We start from the raw sequence: 20,958 nt of genomic DNA, 5'->3' as shown, positions 1-20,958 counted from the left end.
CATAGATATGATGATGTTTTAATGCCTATTATTGAACAAATGGAATCTAAATGGAATGAGTATTGGGACAAGATATGTCCTATGCACAACTTAGCTGCTGTATTTGATCCAAGAGTTAAATTGAATGGCGTACTAATTTTACTTGATGCATATTGTGAAAATATGATTCAAGATCCTGAACCTGCTAAAATTGAGGTAACACAACTTCTTTATGATATTTATGCTATATATGATGAAAATATTCGTGGATCTAGATTCTCCGTACAAAGCTCTATTTCTTCTTCTAGTAGTTCTCGTTCGTCATCTATTTTTTCATTCATTGCACAGAGAAAACACACACATGCTTCAAGTTCATCTTCTTCTTCATCTTTAAGTAGTGAACTAGAATTTTATTTACGAAATGATCTTCAGTCTGCATATGATGAAAATCAAATAGAGAGTCTAGATGTATTATCTTGGTGGAAGAGTGTTAAAAATCAATATCCTGTTATGTCTGCAATTGCACGCGATATTTTAGCTGTGCCGATGTCCACAGTAGCATCGGAATCCGCTTTTAGTACAGGTCGGCGTGTTCTTGACGAAAAGAGAAGTAGGATGACTGGCGAAACGGTTGAGATGCTTCTCTGCTTCAAAGATTGGTTGGATGCTGAGGCGAGACTTCAAGATAAAGGTGGATATGATACAACATCCTCTGATGATGATGATACAAACACTACTGAATAGTGAATACTGATGATTAGTAAGATTTTGATCATTTATTTTTATTTCTTAATTTTTTATAATTGTACATTTTTATTTTTTTAATTGTGAAAGTGAGTCATCTCTATTTTTTCTCCTTTCTTATTGTATTCTGGAGGTCAGACCAAACCTCCCTTCATGTACCATTTTGATTTAAATTAATAAACTGGTAGGGGTCCATGCCAAACCTCCCACCATTAAGGTGGCTTTATATTAATAAATCCTTAGTTCCCAACATTTATTAATTTATTAAAAAAAATTTATAAATAAAAAATTTTATTTCCATTTATTTTAAGGGGGACGAGCCGTGCCGGGCCGGTTCAGGCCCTTATGGGCCGTTTCGGACCGGCCCGCGGGCCGTGCCGTGCTTGGCCCACGAATCGTGCCAGCCTAGGCCCTTATGGGCCGTGCCGGGCTCGGCTCGTGGGCCAGAAATTCTTAATCCAGCCCGGCCCCCTTTTATATGCCGTGCCTAGCATGGCCCGTTACTGTACCCGCTTCGTGCCGGGCCATGGGCGGCCCGGCCCAATGCCCACCTCTATTTTCTGCTCAGGTTCGGAGCGGAGTAGACCGGACCGCTCTCCGGTCGGATCAGACCGTGGTCGGGTCAACCGGCATGTATAGTTGGTACAACGGCAGCTCACACACACAGCGGATGGAGGCGCATAACAAAATAAAAAAAAAGAGAGAGAGAGAGAGAGCATAAAAAATAAGGAGCAACATGATTCTTTCATATGAAGCCTCCAGAGTGGTGAGCCGTGAAAGAGGCAACCCAGTCGGCAGTATTATTTGCTTCTCTATAAATATGTGTGACTCAATAGAAGCCATTTTTCTAAGAGTCTATGGATATCGCGGAGCAGCGGCCTTCCGCCAACAACACAACTTCAACCCCAAATCCACTTTATCACTATAGTCGAATCTCCTTCGAAAAAAATATAGATCTCACCTAACACACACACACACTAAAAATTTCTGAAAGACTCGTCAAGCACTAAAAATGCCCACATCCGTTAGCCATCCGAGCTAACTTGCCGTGAAATATTTATACGTTTTGGAGGGTTACGCAGCTGAGACCTTGTACAGCAACGCAGGTTGCATTGTAATAAGTTGCATTGCAAATTATATTACAGTATTTGGCTTCCAAGAAAGCTCAGCTTTTGTATTTGGAGAGGCTGAGAAAGGAGGTGGGAAGCTCAGGCCAAAATAGGAGAGGAATATAATGATATTACTTATTTGTTGTATTCTTAATTTATAAATTATTTATTGAAATATTTTTAACTTGAATAAGATAATAACTAATATATATAATATAAAAAATATAATAAAGTTATATAATGTTATTATAATATAATAATATTATTAATTTAACATAATATTATAATAATAATATCAAATACATATTCAATTGAATACATCAAATGGAGAAACTCTACAAGAAAACCAGTTCAACATTACACCATCAGACATAGAAAGGTCGATCAATTTGCAGACTAGCTCGCCGCTCATGGATGCATGCAAGGGGAATGCTCACCTTGCAACACAGAGATCGCGTCGTCCAAGGGACCTGCCCCAGCCTGGTCTGAATAAGGATCAAATGATTCATCAGTAATAATTCTGATCCAATTCGGAGGAGGAGGAGGAGGATCCAAAGTTATCCACTTACCGCAAGAAAACTTGTCTGAAATAGTAGGATTAGTGCAGCTATCAGTTCACAAAGTTTTGATCTCAGCAACAAGATTTGTATCCATATGGTGCTGGAAAAATCATGGAGTTTTGATATTTCCAAATACCCCACAGGATATTAGGAAACAGCATCTTACCTGCAAGCTGATTGTTATCCTATGCAGTAAGCCATTCACCTTGAGTCCCTGCCATTGATAAGGGATAAGTTTGAGTCCTTTTTGTCATTTAACGCTTCCCAAATCATTCTTGCATCTGCACTCAAAGAGTAGATGATGAATATTCTCAATATCTAGCCTAAATAGAGTCAAGAACAAAGCCTATATGATGCAGTGCTGCGTAGGCAACCTAACCCAAAGTAGTTTCCAAATGAAATACCGAACGGAGGAGCAAAGAACTTGTACGATCCCTGGGGGACGCTTCCGTTTTGCTCCGTTCCGTTTGTTGAACTTGCAGGGGCCTGGGAGGGTCTCGGGGATAGCAGTCTTCAAATTTAAAGCATATCAGGTGTGGCTCGATGGATTCAAAAGCTGTAGGCCTCTAAACACTTGAATCCTCTGTGGCCTGATATATTACAGCTGAAACGGGCCTGCTGGGTTTTCAAAGTCTCGCATATATGCAGGAAAAGGAATAGAATGGCTGATTGGTCAGGCTAGGAGTGCAATCAAACCGAGTCGAGTTGAGTCGCTAAAGGCTTAAGATCAGCGCGATGTAAAATATTCAGGCTCGACTCGAGATTGATCGAACCTTAATATCCAAGCTCGAACTCAACTCGATCAAAAAAATGCAATACCTGAGATCTACTTGACTCAACTCAAATCTCAGCCGTGCCAAAGTTGAGCCCATGTTCGAGCTCGACTTCGAGCCTTAGTCATAATTAAAAAATATAATTAAAATAAAATATAACATAATATTATATTTTAAAATATTAAATTAATAATATATATTATAAATAAAATATAATATTATTAGAATATATGTTCGATTAGGCTCACGAGCCTTCGAGCCGAGTATTTTGCTACTTGAGTTCAATTCAAAAAATAATAGTTGAGTCAAGTTGAGCTTGGAGTCGAGTCGAGCTTTAAGCAGCTTGCGAGCTACTCGACTTATTTGCCCCTACCTTAGGTTGATGTGCAGTGAGAAATAGATCATCTTCTTCCTTTTGAACTTGCAGGATACTTGGTTGTAAATGCTTTTGGGCTTTTCTCCTTCAGACTATAATCTTCTGATGTAGTTGTTTGGATAGTTTTCTTTTAACTTTACTTATTTGTACCATAAAAAAAATACGAAAAATGGAGGAGCAATAGGCACCTCTCATACCTCTCTCCAACTAGTTCATGTTTCATATTCTTTTGTCAAGGGTTGAAGTTTAAGAACTAGTATGGAGCAACCTGGAATGACTTTTACTTTGTTTTAGAACAATGGTTGTAAACAAAAAAAGGAATTTAGAGTGAACAAAGCATAATTGAAACCATGGGAATCTTTTGGATTATAAATCAAAAAGGGGGAATTCTATTGGTTTTAGCAGAGAAATTGTGAAGGCCCATGATAGAGCGTGTTTAGTCTTATATTAATTATGTATTAAGAAAATCTTGGATACTTATACAAGGTTGAAGAACCTAAATAATATTTCCCAGCTGGTATATTCAGATGAAGAGCTATGTCATTATAAAAATATTAAAGTAGATACATTCCATAGCCCAAGTGGACTAAGAAATATTACAACATGAGCCTTTTTAGGGATTATCATGGGCTAATCTTGGCATTTATGATTGGGTTTGATGTGATTTGGGCTCTTAACCTGACAAAGATACCAGGGCTTAAAGGAGGGAGTATGTAAGAGCTCGTGCTAGCATGTGTTTAGTCCTAAATTAATCATGTGCTAAAGAAGTTTTAGGTACATATAAGGGCCAAGAAATCCAAATAATATTTTCTAACTAGTCATTTGTAAAAGTCCTACATTGCTACAAAAATATAAAGGTCCAATTGGATCGGCTCAAACTTGCTGCATGATATGTAATTAAGTTTATGAGTTCAAGGCTAAACCAAACTCAAAGTAGTTATGGACTAACCTAACTTTAGAAAAACCTTAATCCAACCTATAGGTTGGGAAGACCAAATTTGAACTCCTCTTTCCAAAAAATCATGTTAATGAGTCATGCCATGCTGTGCAATAGGTTCTCAACAATGTTCATTGTAGTACATCCAGAATTCCATAGATGCCACAATGGTTGTCAATTGATCCAAATAGCTTGAGTTTGGCTCAAGAACATTTAATTAAAAGCCTAGTCAAGCTTTGGTTTTAGGTACATTCACCCAAGCTTGCACTTGGTTCTTAAGCTTGAATTTAATTTCATTTCGTGCTTGAGGGAAAACCAACTCTATTAGACTCGATAAAGCTCGAAAGTATCATACAAATACCTATGCACTCGGTCATTGAAATGAATCGAGGACTGGTGTTTGAGACATTTGAGGTGAGGCCAGCATTTTGACTACGTGCTTGCTTAAACTTTTTAGAATTAAATTAAGCTTTAATTCAAGTTTCAATTCAAATTTAAATAACTTTAGTTTTCTTGAGACGAGAATCTCCATCTTTTTACCCCATACCAACCTAGCCTTTGAAGGCTGACTCCAACTGGAATTGAACACCCAACCTTTACTAAAGTGACAAGGGAGATACCATCCTAGCAAGCACTCGGTTAGTTTATAAAACTTTGATTGATTTTGACTTGGTTTCAACATTATTAAGCCAATTGAAATAGGCTAATATTGGGCTCCATTTGAAATTAGATTTAGTTAACTTGATCAAATAATAAACGAACCGAGCTTCATGTCGAAACTTAAGCTCAAAATTAATTTCAGAATGAGCTGATCAGTCCCAAGCTTGATCAAGCTTAATCTTTGTTACTTTATGACCAACAAATTTGATTTTGTTGTGGAAGAAGATCTTTTACTTTACCAAATAGCAGAGCAGACTTACATACTTCATGTCAGAATGAGATGATTGCCATCATCATCCTTTGTATTAACCATAAAGATCATCAGTCCATCATTCACCGGGAACTCATACTCATCAAAAATTACAACATCATTAGAGTTCTGCAACCAGGTGCCAAACCAAAATCCCTTGATAGAGTCTATGAAAAGGAAGCATGAAGCGAGAGATCGAATCTTGACTGGTGTCATCCTTCAAGAATTTTGATACTCCCAGAATTTCTTATAAAATAAAATTTTAGTCCCATAAGCAATAGATTTACATTGCCCAGGTACCCAGCAACCTGAGGTTGTGGAGTGGTCTGATGAGGTAGACGAACATTCCTAGCTAATCCCATATGTGCATTACAACCAAGTATAACATGCATTCCTCTTGCTGAGAAAATCCTGTCAATATTTGAAATAGGCCTCTACTCATATGTCATGCCTCATTATTTTTTTTAAGCCTCACCAAGTATTACAACCAGCAACAATATCCACAAAAAGTGGATCCGATTAAGAGAATTTTAATCTATTATCTCTCTCTCTCTCTCTCTCTCTCTCTCTCTCTCTCTCTTTATATATATATATATATATATATATATATATATATATATATATATATATATATAAGATTCGGCTTGTTATATATGAATGTTAGTATTAATGTATTGGCCATCATTAAATTTTATTGTCTAATGTGCCACGAAAATTTGGCCATTAAATCTTTCTATTTATTATAATTTATTATATTATTAGTTGAAAAAAGAAGAAAAACTTTATCAGGAGATTGCCAGGTTTGCACCCAAGGCAAAGCTTCTCGAATTAATTGCAATAGAGCCAAGGTTAGACCCAATGCAGAGCTGCTCAAATGAATTGCAAGGGAGCCCCTCAAGCAGCATTGAATGAGGAAGCAGCATTTAAGAGGGAGCCTTTTCTCCCCTCATTCAATTCATCTTCCCAGTTCCTTTGCACTCCAAAAGGAGGTTCTGTCCCCCCACCCACTCCCACATCAAAATCCATAAACACTAAAAGATGGACATAGTGTTCGACTTCTGAATCCTAGTCTCTTGTGACAAACACCACCGAGCCCCCTCTCTGTTGGCTTCCCGTTTAGCCCAGAAATAAATCTCACCAAAGGATCTCGTGAGACATCTCAGCTCCCTCCCCTCAGGCTCCCCTCCCTCACCCTTCCCCGTGAGACAAGGAGAGCCCTCTACGCTCACGAGTTTTACCTCTCCTTCAGCAATGCCTCCCATTTTCAAACCCCTCCATCCCCTCTTCAAATACCCCCACACCCCACTGGAGCTGGAGAGCATGAAGTACCCAACAAGCACTACTCCGCCATGGCACCCAATCACCACCTTGACCTCTTGCTGTCGTTGTGCTTCTTCTGGTGCTTGGCTCCTCTTCTCCATGCTCAAAACTTCCAAACTTACATTGTCCAACTCTATCCACATGACATGGTTGGTAGCCTTTTCCAAACCAAGCTCCATTGGCACGTCTCCTTCCTGGAGAAAGCCGTGCTCTTGGAGGAAGAGGACCCTTCCTCTCGGCTCCTCTACTCGTACCACACTGCGCTCGAAGGCTTCTCAGCTCGCCTCGCCGACGATGAAGCGGCGGCCTTGCGAGCATTGCCCGGTGTCGTCTCGGTCCGTCCCGACCACCGGCTCGAGCTGCATACCACCTACTCCTACAAGTTCTTGGGGCTGAACTTTGCACCAGGTGGAGCTTGGGCTCGGTCTGGATTCGGTAAGGGTACCATTATCGGAGTGCTCGACACCGGTGTCTGGCCTGAGAGCCCCAGCTTCGGTGACCGCCGGATGCCACCCGTGCCTCGCCGGTGGAGGGGTGCCTGCCAAGAAGGAGAGAGCTTCAATTCCTCCAACTGCAACCGAAAGCTCATCGGCGCCCGGTTCTACTCCAAAGGTCATCGTGCCAACATGCCGGAGAAGCCGGCAGCGGCGTCCTTGTTAGAGTATATGTCCCCAAGAGATGCGCATGGGCATGGTACCCACACGGCGTCGACTGCAGCCGGGGCACTGGTTCCTGGCGCCGGTGTTCTCGGCGTTGGAGCCGGCGAGGCACGAGGGATGGCCCCTGGTGCCCACATTGCCGTCTACAAGGTCTGCTGGTTTAACGGGTGCTACAGCTCCGACATCCTTGGAGGGATGGATGATGCCATCCGAGATGGAGTTGATGTCCTCTCCCTCTCCCTCGGTGGCTTCCCAATCCCACTCTTCGAGGACAGCATCGCGATCGGTAGCTTCAGGGCCATGGAGAAGGGCGTCGCTGTCATCTGCGCCGCCGGAAACAATGGCCCTGTGCCGAGCTCGGTTGCCAATGAAGCCCCATGGATCACCACAGTCGGTGCAAGCACGCTCGACCGGAGGTTCCCGGCCTTTGTTCGGATGGGCGACGGTCAGATCCTCTACGGCGAGTCCATGTACCCGGGCAACCGATTTTTGAAAAAAGGCGGCAAGCAGCTGGAGCTGGTCTACGAGACTGGTGGGAGGAATGGAGCTGAATTGTGTCTGAAGGGATCTCTTTCAAAATCCAGCATTGGTGGGAAGATGGTGGTCTGCAACCGAGGGATCAGCGGCAGAGCCGAGAAGGGCGAGGCTGTGAGGGAAGCAGGTGGAGCTGCCATGGTCCTGGCCAACACCGAGATCAACCAGGAGGAGGATTCTGTTGATGTCCATGTTCTGCCTGCGACATTGATAGGCTACCAAGAGTCCATAAGATTGAAGAGCTACATCAACTCGACAAGGCACCCGGTGGCTCGACTAATCTATGGAGGAACAAGAATCCGACGATCAAGGGCACCGGCGGTCGCCTTGTTCTCGTCACGAGGGCCGAGCCTGACAAACCCCTCGATCCTTAAACCAGACATCATTGCTCCAGGGGTGAACATCATTGCAGCATGGCCTGCAAATCTTGGTCCCTCGGCCCTGCAAGAAGATCGCCGGAGGTCTAATTTCAGTGTCCTGTCAGGGACATCCATGGCATGCCCCCATGTCAGTGGAATCGTAGCTCTTGTCCACACAATGCACCCATCCTGGAGCCCGGCTGCAGTTCGGTCGGCTATCATGACGACCGCCGACATTGGAGACCATTTCGGGAAGCCCATAATGGATGGCAAAGAGCGAGCTGGAGTCTTTTCTACCGGTGCCGGGCATGTCAACCCGACAAGAGCAGTCGATCCAGGGCTGATTTACGACATCAAACCAGATGACTACATCGCCCATCTTTGTACTCTTGGATACACTTGGCCGGAGATCTTTACCATTACTCACAGAAACACCAGCTGCCGTGAGGTCCTGCACCAGAACAAACAATTCAGTCTTAACTACCCCTCAATCTCAGTAACTTTCAGGCAAGGGAGAACATCAGTTATGATTCAGAGGGCACTTACCAATGTTGGCGCCCCAAATTCGATGTACTCGGTACAAGTGACTGCACTGCAAGGAGTGAGGGTGAGAGTGAAGCCAAAGACCTTAACATTCAGAGAAATAAATGAAAGGAGAAGCTATACGGTTTGGTTCCAGTCAGGTAGAAGAACAGTGAAAGGGACAAGATTCACAGAAGGGCATCTGACATGGGTGCATAGCAGAAAGTCCCAATACAAGGTGAGAAGCCCAATATCAGTGACTTGGGCATAGGAGTAGGATAGCTTCTTACTCTCAAGAGGTTGTTTCATAGATGATTTTAGAAGTGTAGGAAACAGGATGAAACTTCTTTATTAGTGATAAAGAAGAGAATTGTCCTTGAATCAAGTTTTATAGCATGTAAGGAGCTATGGTCATCTATTTAACTACACATAGCTCAAGTATAATAATAAGATTCCTTTTTATTGTTGCATTTGAGCCTCCTGTTGACTTTTGGATGTTGAATATTCAGTCAGTATAAGGACAAAGAACTTAAAGATACTGCCTGCAAAAAGATTTCAAGTGTTGGGCATGAGCAATGCATGCGACAAACAAATCAAATTCCATCAAGATGAGCAGTTGTGATCAAAGTAGTTAATGATTGGGTATTGACAGGCTAGAATTGGGTGAAGTGGTGAAGTTAACAGAGAAATCCAATCAAAGAGCTTGATGAACCTTAATTTTCAAGAAATTTACAAAATGTTGTATAAATGTGAAGGACAATCTCTAAAGCTTGAGAACAAAATAAAACAGAAGGAGGATGAAAAAAATTTAGAAGCTTGTACATTTGAAAAGTCTTCTTTTACAGTCTGAATAAGTGTGTAGATGATTACCAAAAAAAAAAAAAAATCTTAGCTACTCTTGATCTTATGGTGAAATAGTTTCAGTGGTTTTAATATTTAATATCATCCTCCCCTCCGTGTTAAACATGTGAGAATAACTGTAATATCTGAAGGAGGCATGTGGCTCAATCCTTGTACCCTTCCAAGTGAACAGCATAAGGATAATCTACGTGCCTTAATAGTTTTTGGTACATGCGTGCCTTATTAGTTAGTTGTCACCAAGAGTTCACTTATCGAGTATTGATAAAATTCCATGTTGAATTTTAAGCTAATTCATTGATTTCTACTGCCAGTAATAACTGCTTTCCAGCTTATCAAAAGTGAATCAATTCTTTAGCAAGGAGATATAAATAGCCAAGACTAGACTAAAACTATTTTTGAAGAAGATTCCATTTGAAATAGAATGCAGAATGTAATAACATCGAAATTTGGAAATACAGATAAATACCAGAAGGAAAACTGGGGATCAAGCAGGTAAACTAGCTTGCAGGATCCATCAAGTGGAACGAAATGAGATCCCCACAAACAAACTGGTACAATGTGAATATAGTCAAATGCCTGAACTCTATAATCTGCTATAACATTCAAAATATATATTTTTTTCTCTTTTATGTTTCTTACATAGCAAGCCATGACTCAATATAACCAAAACCTATGATCTAAAGAAAATCAAATTCTTAATTCAAGTTAACATAAATTAGACAAAAGAGGAACCCTAGAAGATTCATACAGTCGACCAAATTTGGAAAACTATGAACTGCTAAAAGTTGAAGAATTAATGTATATACATACTCTTGAAAACTGAAAGTTCCACCAGTCTGATTGAAATCAGTGGTTTTGACTGATACTGAAACTTCGAAGCCAGAGACATCCTGACCAAGTATTATGGATGTTCAGGTGCATTCTATACATATGCAAGTGCATGTATGTCCTCATGCATGCTATTGTTCCTGCATTCACAGACCACTAGTGGACATGTACTTATTTGTGTCCACAGCACAGAACTTAAGTCTAATACTGGTAATGTAAAATGAATACATTAGCATTGTCATGTTAGCAACTGTGTAAGCACAGTTCGCTTTGTCACATTTCTAAGGTCTTACATAAGAAGAATTATAGCCATAATCAACAAAAGTTGTCAATTCATCTGGAATATGAAATAGGAAAAGAAATCCCTCATATCATAAAAAAGTTTCAGCAAAGAGCGATCAAACTCACGTCACGAACAGAAAAATCTTGTCTTTCACCATGTAATTTAAATAGCAAGAACATGGGCACTACAACTTGAAATACAAAGGAACATATTATGATGAAAACCATCGGCAACAGTGAACAAAATTTTGCATATTTAAAGATACAATTATATTAAGATCACCAGTAGGGGAGACACAGAGGACAGACTAAAGGATACACACTGCCTCATTTTTTGATGAATTGCAAACCATTTGCCTGAGAGTACCTCTCCATAAACCTCATGAATCTGTCCCATTCCTGTGGGTTCCTCATGATATATTTGGCTTCTATTGTTGCAGGTTTTCCATTTACAAACTTGGCATTCACATCAACTGACTGTAGCACACCTTCCTCATCAATCATGTAAAACCCGGTGATGTCACCAAGTTCGCCAGAAGAGTCAAAGACAGAAGGTTGTTCAAAAATGAAAGTTGCAACACCATTTGTACCATCTCGGGATTTGGTTAGTCTCACATCAGGTACTGTCTGTTCATTAGTTCCTTGAATGAACTGGATTGCTGGCTTGACCATCATTGTTATTGGACTAGACAAGTGAGAGCTTCCTACGTTCTGAGTCCGCTTAGGAGGAGGAAGCTGCAAGGACATGCCATTGAAACTGGAACGGATACCTCGGCAGGGAACACTGGAGAGAGATACCAAGGCTGCATGAGTGTGAAATTTTATCAATATGCATATCAATAAAGAGATTGACAGTACATTTGAAAATGAGAGATGCTGTTATACATTTAAGCATATATGCATAACATTATATATTTATATTCACACCTTCATTTAAAAAACTGTATACAAAGAAGATGTACATATAAAAAGCCGCACAACATGAGAATGATTTTGGTAATCCAAACCCCTTAAATTCTCCATGAAGAGTGATGAACTTCAGCACAAAATTGTCCTAGTAAGAAAGCATTTAAGTTAAAGACTTCACATGCTAATAAGGCCCTAGACAATTAGGCCTTTGGATTGAGTAGTTGACACAATATGGGAGAGATGGAGCTCAAGCAGGGGTCCCGGGTGCAGTGGATGGGAATGGAGAAACAGAAACAAACAGAGTTTTTGTGTTTGCAATATCTACTAGGTCTGGCAGAACAAGAAAATATGGGAGGTCTGTGCTACTTTGCCTGGCTACTCATTTAGTCTTGGTAAAGGTGGTGATAACTGTATTTTTTGGAAAGCTGATGGAAGTGCACCAATGAGAAGAAAATGGTTATAGAATATGAGAAAGGAATGTTAGATTTTCAGTTAAAGATACTTCCAATTATTACAGTTGCATCACTACTCCTATATGGGGATGGTAAGGGAATGTATCTCCACGGATAAATTTCCCTGCACTCTCTTAGAGGCTGGTAGATTGAGCTTCCCATAAGCAAACAATTGTATTGCAAATGACGATTGTGTTACCTAGCACTTGGCACATGAGAAAAGTGTCAAGATGTTCTAAAGTGTCTAAAAATCATCATCAGTAAGGAGAAAAAGGAAAAAAAACAATATCCGGCACTTTCAAAACATGTAAACAAACAAAAGTATTAACAAAAAATAAGAATATAGATAATTTGGTTCACTTGTTAATGATTCTGTTCTTAGAAACACTTGTATTTGATATTATATTACAATAAAGTAAGAAATGCTGCAACATCTAACTGGAAGTCTAGACGCTTTATATTACTCTTATTTTGTAAAGATTGATCGTTAAAAGTGTCATAACTGGCACTAAAATGATTCTTAACATAACACTTTTAGAACCTTGCCAAGTGTTGACATGCCTGGCTAAGATAAACAGAGCACTCCACTATCAAAGAGTGACAAAGTAATTTGTTTCATTTAACACTTCAGAATTACTTAAAGTCTCGAACATGGACGGTCTAGGTGATTCAGACTGTTAAAGCACTCCAGTGGTTCAGACTTTGCTAGAGTAAATTTGTCAGAAACTCAAATCTATAGTCTTTTGTTCCCTGATTTTCTGCTAAAGTAATTTGTCAAAAAAAAATGACATGATTGTTTTTATATTTGATAAGTGCAATGACACTTTTTTCTAGCCTGCAGAAATGAATATCTGACTTTAATAATTGAAAAGGATAGAAGAAAGATGCAGATAAGAACAAAAAAGTCCCATGTTCATTCACCTGATTTGCTTTATGCATATCCTAAACCTCATATAATTTTCTCACCTGACTCAACTTTTGGGAAAAGGTTTAGTTAATCATTAAGACTTCTGTTAATAGTTAACACTTAGACTCGAATGGTGAACATCACTGACAAGAATTGCCATCTGCACCATTAAGCACTGTGTGGAATAATTCTTCTACATGTTATCTTCCTCAAAAAGATACATAACTTTACAAGAAAAGATACTGTTATCAGAGTCAGAAAAACCAAAGGACAGTTATTCAAATAATTATAAAATACCAAATAATAAATATGACTTTTTCCCTATTTCAAAGCAGCATGTGCCTTTTCCAACTAGCTAACAGATTCTCTTGGAACAACAATTTACGGATTTCACTTCTATAGTGAAAAGAAGAATGCTTGTGAGGTCTTCCTGTAATTTATCAGGATATCATAATGATGTTTCCATGTTTGAGATCCTTTCATCATTAGAAGAGTCTTGAAACCATTCAGTAGGCAATGTGTAATGATATCATGAGATCACAGTGAAATTCTTGGCTGAAAACTTGAGGCAATTCTTCATTGAAGCATTCTCTTCTAAAATTTTTTATCTTTTTTCTACTGTGACTATGCATCATCTTACAGCATTGCAGTCATGAGTACTGAATTCCTATTGTTTGCACTTCTCTGGAGTGTACAAGTTGTTCTTTCTAGCAATAGTTGGTAATGGCACATACTTTACCAATAAAAAAAAAGGAAGTTTAATAACTCTCCAGAGAAAACCCTTCCATTTAGCTAACATAAAATACCAGAATCGGCACTTATTTAAAGTTATCAATTACAGCATTGCAGTCATGAGTGCTGAATTCCTATTGTTTGCACTTCACTTGAGCGTACAAGTTGTTCTTTCTAGCAATAGTTGGTAATGGCACATACTTTACCAATCAAAAAAAAGGAAGTTTAATAACTCTCCAGAGAAAAACCTTCCATTAAGCTTAACATAAAATACCAGAATCAGCACTTGTTTAAAGTTATCAATTAATCTATTCAATGATAGTATAGGTTGTGATTCATTTTTTCTAAGGGAATTATGCAGGAGACCCTTCTTTTTCCTGTTTTCTGCAGATTTAGGCCACATTTATTTAATGGCCCAGTTTTGAAAATTTCAGATGCTTTTCCCCTGGCCTCATGCACGTATTCCAGCCATTCAATATTTTAAAAAAATGTGCATCTAGCACTGAACAAATTATGCATTCAGTGTTAAAAATATGTACAATCATACAAAACATATGTGTATTCACTGTGAACAAGCAGCTGGAGCCAAGGATGAAATTATCCAAAAAAATTTATAATGCTATTCCTACAACAAAAAAAAGGATGGTCCGAATCTGCAGAACAGAAAAATATTGCAAGCTATTTTCGTAAAGTTTTTCCTTTCTAATAGCAAATTTTGAAACATCTTTATTTTCAGCATATTTATAAAGTACAAATATACCTATAATTTTCTATGTCATATTAAATCAAGCATATTTTCGTGAAAATGAACATCACCCACCATGTTCTAGATGTCATGTTTAGCATGGAATTAGCTTTTACATGGCCCATTAACTTTTCTTGAAGAATCAGGATGCTCAAAGAACCACTTTTTTGTTTTACAAGAGTATTGCAATTGTTTACTGATTTTACTCTTTGCCTGTTTTAATCCTTGGAAATGAACATAAAATTCCTTTATCCGTATCATTAATGCTATTTTAAGTCTAGGATAATCATTGTCACGCCCCCGCCTGCGCGAGGCACGTGAGGCACCCAGTGCCCACGTGGGGGCTACATGAGGGAGGAACACGGGGCTTCCCTGCCAGATATTGTCCGGTTCTCGAGGTTCACGCAAGCGTCCTTCATCCCTCTCCGGTTTTGTTTTCCACCCAAAACGCGTCTGCAGGATTAGGAGACACCCGCCTCATATGCCCAGGCTCTGGAACGAATCTTTCCGATGTGGGACTATTAGGCCTCATACCCTTCCCACCATCGGACAAGAGCCGTCCTTGGCTCTGATACCAAATGTCACGCCCCTGCCTGCGCGAGGCACGTGAGGCACCCAGTGCCCACATGGGGGCCACATGAGGGGGGAACACGGGGCTCCTCTGCCAGATATTGTCCGGTTCTGGAGCTTCACGCAAGCATCCTTCACCCCTCCCCGGTTTTGTTTTCCACCCAAAACGCGTCTGCAGGATTAGGAGACACCCGCCTCATATGCCCAGGCTCTGGAACGAGTCTTTCCGATGTGGGACTATTGGGCCTCACAATCATGGAGGCTCATTAATATAAGTTTAAGATAAGGTGCATTTTCCTTTCTGCTAACCAGCGTACTAGGTTTTCTGGCAAGCCCTCTGGAGCCTAGACTTTCCTCAAAAGAGGAATACGGTACCAGCAACAGGTGGAACTTACGAAAATTCTAATATTTCTATGGAACATACCTATATCCAGAACACCAAGCACACAAATTGGAAAACAATAGCAGATTAAGGTTACTTAAGGAATCTCAGGCATCCTTGGCAAGAAATTTCAATTAATTTGATAAGAAACCACACTCATATCGAGTCTATACTTCTACTAAAAGAGTAGAAGAATTTTGAAACTTTACCTAGGGCAGACATAGAAGATAATCAATCCATTAGTGGATAGAACAACACTCTATCTTTTTGCCTAAAATTTAATCCACCCACGAGCATATCCTTAAGCAATCAGCTTTTAATTGATGATTTGAAGGCCAATCATGTAGAACAATCACTACTCTTGGTTTGCTAACCATGAGTATAAAGAAGCGTATGACAAAGAAATAGAAGAGTAATCCCCACATCTAATCAACACATTTCCCCTTTTTTTAATTCTAATCAGACCTTTTTGTAAGTAAATTTTCTCAGACCTTTCTGAGCCATTACCAGATTGATTTAATAAGGCTTAGCTAAATTCAAATCGCAATAATTACTTGCTAATAAAACATTGTTTTCAAAGAGCTTTAAGCCTTGTTTATCAAAAAAAAGAAAGAAAGAAAAGAAAAAACTACATTCTCTGAAAACCCATCCTTCAAACATAACCTAAAATCTATTCTGGGAACAAACCATTCCATTCCACCACCAGTAAACCATGATATCAATTGAATAAAAATAAAAATAAAAATAAAAATATTTGAGAAAAATTAAATAATGAAACAAAGAAAACAAACAATTGACGAAGAAATCCACTGTCGGTAAGCATCTTTTTCTTCTTCCAGCATGATCATGTATTCTTAACTGAATTTTCTTGCTTACAGAAACTCAAAAAAAAAAAAAAAAAAAAAAAAAAAACTCACTTAGCAGGAATCCTATCCCATAATTGGAAACAGGAGATACATCTACTTGTCATTAACTCAAAAAAAAAAAAAAAAAAAAAAAAACTCATTTAGCAGGAATCCTATCCCATAATTGGAAACAGGAGATGCATCTACTTGTCATTAACTCAAAAAAAAAAAAAAAAAAAAAAAAAACTCATCTAGCAAGAAGCCAATCCCATAATTGGAAACAGGAAATGCATCCACTTGTCATTATTCCGAACCAGAGAGAAAGAGAGCGACCTGAAAGGGAGTGATGGTGGTGGCGGAATTTGCAAATGGACGACGAGAGAGCAAGACAGTGCATTGCAGCCATTCTCGTACCGAGATGGAGAAAAGAGAGGGAGACAGATAGAGAGGAAGACAGGAAAAATAGCAAGCAGTGGCAGAGGAACAGAGAAAGAGAATGAAGCGATTGGGCTGCGGTGTGTCGCAAAGAGAGCCATCCATCCATCACCAATTTGAACCATCCGATCTCAAACTTTTTGGACCCAATCCGACTTGATCTGAACCAACTACTCTTACACTTAAACAAGTTTATTTTTTAAAATTTTATGAATAATTTATTTTTATATTAATTATCAAAAAAAAAAATGAACCTGATTTGGCGATCAAGTAGGTAGGTGCACCAAGTTCTTTGTGGGTGAACCCAGATGCCACTTAATCTTTAATTATAAGCAAAGCTGTTGCTATTGTTATGAAACTTAAAAAATTGAAATGCAGCCTTTATCTATGTGGCAGCTTTGCTCATAAGTCATAATTAAAGAATAAGTTTGCGTCCTAGCATTGGACCAAAATATCGTTAGATCTTTGTTGCATCTAATGAAGCATGACTTATATTCCAACATGTACATGATATGACTAAGCTCATAGGAACTATTTTTCTCATTTTATCTCCTCGATGACACATGGTGGTCCTTTTTTTCTTTTGATACAACCACACCTCAAACCATACGTTCATGAGTGCAATCGACAAAATCAGAAAAGATAAGCAGACAAAGAGAAGAAGGAGCATCCGCTTGGTTCTCCTAAATGAATCCTCTAGAATATTGAGCTGCAAAGGAGGCTACATAATCGGCCACACTGTTCGCCTCCCAGTAAACATGGAAGGCCCGGAAGGAGCCACACCCTCTCATTAGTCTGCAAATATTGTGGAGTAGTGATTGCCTGCCTGTCTCACTATACTGGCCTCAAACCTACTCAATCATCATGGTCGAGTCTCCTTCAAGGTGAATACATGCCTTTCATAGGAGGTGCCATCTCATGCAGCTCTAAGCTCAGCTCTAATGATAGAGGTGTCGAAGATCCACCAGTCCTCGGCCGCCATAAGTCTGACGTTGTGGTCCCTGATAACAAAGCCCACACGTGATAGTCCTCTTACCATTATCTCGAGAAGAGAAAAATCGAAGCTAACCTTCTATAAGCGCAAGCATCTTCTTATAAATTGAATGATGCTGCATCCCTGATTAGTTTTATAAAAGACTTGGCAGCACGAGAGGCTACCTTCTACCAAATGTGAACTATAATCGGTGCCTTTATGTATGTGATCAAGGCTAAGGTGCGTGTATGAGTTCAGACCGCATCTATAACGAGCATGATGTTTGAAACTTATGTAGAGATATTAATCAAAGTTGGAGAGGTGACTCATTTTGCCACAAAGATGATTAGTATTATATGGTTGGTTGATCATGTTCTTGTGGTCCTGAGCAAAAGCTTTGGTGGAAAATTTTTAATTGTAAACCAAACCAGTGACATTTGGCCTCATAAGACGCCGTACACCAATAATTTCTCTTATCCTTCACCTTAGCCTTTACGCATTCTTCATTAAAATAAGTAATTTGCCTCCGGCCCGGACTCATAAGCTTTCTGTAGTTCTTTACACCAAGAGATCAAGCAATCAAAAGCTTCAGTTTGTGACAGCACTGCCTCGACTTCTCAGCTAGCACTTTGCAGGATTCTTCCATATCCTCCCTCCACAAGCTGCTCCTACAACTCCAATTGCAAGAATTTTTTTTGTTAGAGAAATTGCAAGTGTTTTCATTAAAAAATTCCATGTAGTGACAACTCTAAGAGAGAGAGAGAGAGGGGGGTGGGTGGGTGGTTGAAGTTTATTTTTTATATTTGGGGTCATGTTGAGATTGAACAACTAGTGCTCATGGTTCTTTGGAACCACAAGCTTACAAAGCAAGGGATTACAAAACTCATAGAACAAGTTGTTGTTAGAAAATTGATCTCCTAGAAAGTGGGGCATTACAAAAAGTGATTGGTAATTTGCTTTAAAGGATGATATAATAATCGCCTCCACATGGAGTAAATATGGGGACCAGTCCCTCATCTTTTTTGTTTACATATTTCAGAATTTTCACATGGAAACCACCTTTTCAATAAAGTTTTACATTCAATAATAAAGGGTATGTCTTCAGTATTACTCCATGAGATGCAGCTTATTTTACCATCATGTTTTTACTTTTAGGTTACATCAAGCAACTTATTTTGAATTATTGGTGTAAATTAATGTTTTTGCTGATCTCTACAATATTTAGTGCGAAAGGACCCACAATCAAAGAAAACCATCACCATCCTCACCAAACTAGTATGCAATGACTTGTTCGCGAGTTTCATATCATCAGACAGTCATTGTATAGTATACATTTAATGCCTCATGCTCAACCTCTTGGGTTTGATGCAAGAATAATGACAAGCTAGAGGTGTACACTTAAAATGTCATCAAATGTCATAGGTGAACCTTCACCTACAAGGGTATAGATCTAATATAGTCCATCGATTTATTGCCCTAACAAGTTTTAATAACGCATCTGTCCATTAATATCGAATTAGAAGGTTTGATGATGCCATAGCTTCAATCTGATTGATTCTTATCAAATTAGCATCTATAATTTATGAGGGTCGTTCTAGCTGTATAAGAAATCGTTGATTATGATTGTCATTAAGAACAGTAAGATTAGTTAAGTATTTGGCAACTCCATGGATTTATTGGATTGGTTATTTTGAAAGCAGAACATCCAAAGACCCAAATAGACATCTCAATACAATGTGGAGAATCTAAATTGGCAGCAGTCTTACATGGTCTTTTACAATTTGCCATTAAAGTCAACACCATGTTCTCTTCTTCCTTTGTTCCTAAAGAAAATATGAATGCTAAGATGGGGTGTTAGGAGTATATCATTCCGAGATGAATCAAGCCCCACTAATTAACTGTTTCAAGTAGGACCTCCAGCCTTGGATTCCATATTGGAAAAGTAAACTTTAGGTGAGAAGTTAATGAGATAACATCACACACACAGTAGAAAAGTTGAAGAGCAAATTGCGTAGTTTATTTCTTTTTGAGCCTAGAATTCTGCTTGGGCTTGGCTCAAGATATGCTGTAGGCATAGTTGGCAATAAACTAAGGGAAATCATACAAGCAATCAACCCCTTCCAATGATAAAGAGAGAACTCAAGCTAACCTCCTCCTCCTTCCTTGTCTTATAAATAACTTTGGTTTTGAATTCAAAGACAGATTTCTAAATATCTCAATTTCTCCAGGGGGAAATCTCTGCAGTCGTTGATCGAGACCGATATGGCACGGTTTTCTACCGATCGATACGGGAACGATCCTCATCGAAAGAATCAGATTCGCTCATCGAAGACGCCAACAATTGTGAGGTCAAGTTGTAAGCATAAGCAAGAAGAAGAAAGATGGAAGCTAAAGAGAAGGAAGAGATCATAAATATGGTTGAAACTATAGGCAAGTCTGGTTCTTGGCTTTTGTGGGTGTTAGCTGTTCTGTCTTTCATTTCTTCTTTAGCCTTCTTTTACTCTTTGTACCGGTTTTCTTGAACCATTTTCCCCTCATGTTCATCAAAGAGTTTTAATTTGTGATTCTCTACATCACATGTCCTGATCATTTGTTTGCATGTTTGGTTTAGAATTCAATGAAGAAATACTTATAAAACAAAAACATAATTGATCAAATTGGTGTTATGAGAGAGCAAAAGGTTTCTCAATAAACAGAAGAAAAAGGGACAGATCTGTTCTGCCATGTTTATGAGTGATGGATTAGAAAATTGTCTTGACTCTTTACTAACCCCATATCTCATATGCTCCTGTCTATTATTTTTTTTTTTATAACAAGGGCACATATGAAGTTGGCTGTTTCAATTATTTGACATTCCATGGTTATTTGACAAAAACATGATTCATAACACAGCCTAATATTTACTCTTTTGTATACAAAGAGTAAAAAATGTTCCATGAATTAGGGAGATGTGATAATTATGATGCTTTAAGAATGCAAAACATAGTTGCATTATTTTCATGTGAAAATTGTCATCAGTGGTTTTTCCAATTCATGTCTTTTATGGAAAAAATATACGCGCAAGTATAGTAATTGTATGGCCGTTTAAATGAGCTAGATCGATACTTACTACTACTATATCCTTGCGGGCAAGAGAGCAGCCTCTCTTACCTTGCCTCCCCCTGCTTCCTTCATCTAACCCTATATCCTCACTCTCCAATCTTCCCTTTCCAAGGAAGCAAACGAAGCAAAAGCAGTCAGCAAAGAGCAAACAAT

The 20,958-nt window shown here is 39.1% G+C and overlaps 2 protein-coding genes across 2 annotated transcripts; one reads left to right on the top strand and one right to left on the bottom strand.

Moving 5' to 3' along the window:
- Positions 1-6,080: 6,080 nt before the first annotated feature.
- On the top strand, positions 6,081-10,106 carry LOC103721571 (subtilisin-like protease SBT1.2). Its single transcript, XM_008811836.3, has one exon. The coding sequence runs from the start codon at positions 6,738-6,740 to the stop codon at positions 9,051-9,053; it is 2,316 nt and encodes a 771-aa protein (XP_008810058.1). The 5' UTR covers positions 6,081-6,737; the 3' UTR covers positions 9,054-10,106.
- A 774-nt stretch (positions 10,107-10,880) lies between these two features.
- LOC120106022 (photosystem II reaction center PSB28 protein, chloroplastic-like) lies at positions 10,881-16,787 on the bottom strand. Its single transcript, XM_039118869.1, has 2 exons — positions 16,629-16,787; positions 10,881-11,556 (listed from the first exon to the last, which is right to left on the bottom strand). The coding sequence occupies exons 1-2, from the start codon at positions 16,699-16,701 to the stop codon at positions 11,081-11,083; spliced, it is 549 nt and encodes a 182-aa protein (XP_038974797.1). The 5' UTR covers positions 16,702-16,787; the 3' UTR covers positions 10,881-11,080.
- Positions 16,788-20,958: the final 4,171 nt, after the last annotated feature.

Source organism: Phoenix dactylifera, unplaced genomic scaffold (genome assembly GCF_009389715.1).
Source record: "Phoenix dactylifera cultivar Barhee BC4 unplaced genomic scaffold, palm_55x_up_171113_PBpolish2nd_filt_p 000432F, whole genome shotgun sequence".
NCBI classification, from domain to species: domain Eukaryota; kingdom Viridiplantae; phylum Streptophyta; class Magnoliopsida; order Arecales; family Arecaceae; genus Phoenix; species Phoenix dactylifera.
This window is presented reverse-complemented; position numbering and strand designations above follow the sequence as displayed.

What these genes read in the sequence shown, in the direction of transcription:
- LOC103721571 (XM_008811836.3), top strand. Translation starts at nt 6,738, where the DNA reads ATGGCACCCAATCACCACCTTGACCTCTTGCTGTCGTTGTGCTTCTTC.
- LOC120106022 (XM_039118869.1), bottom strand. Translation starts at nt 16,701, where the DNA reads ATGGCTGCAATGCACTGTCTTGCTCTCTCGTCGTCCATTTGCAAATTC. An exon ending in CCACCATCACTCCCTTTCAG is followed by an intron (nt 11,557 to 16,628) that starts GTCGCTCTCTTT and finishes ACACTCATGCAG; the next exon opens with CCTTGGTATCTCTCTCCAGT.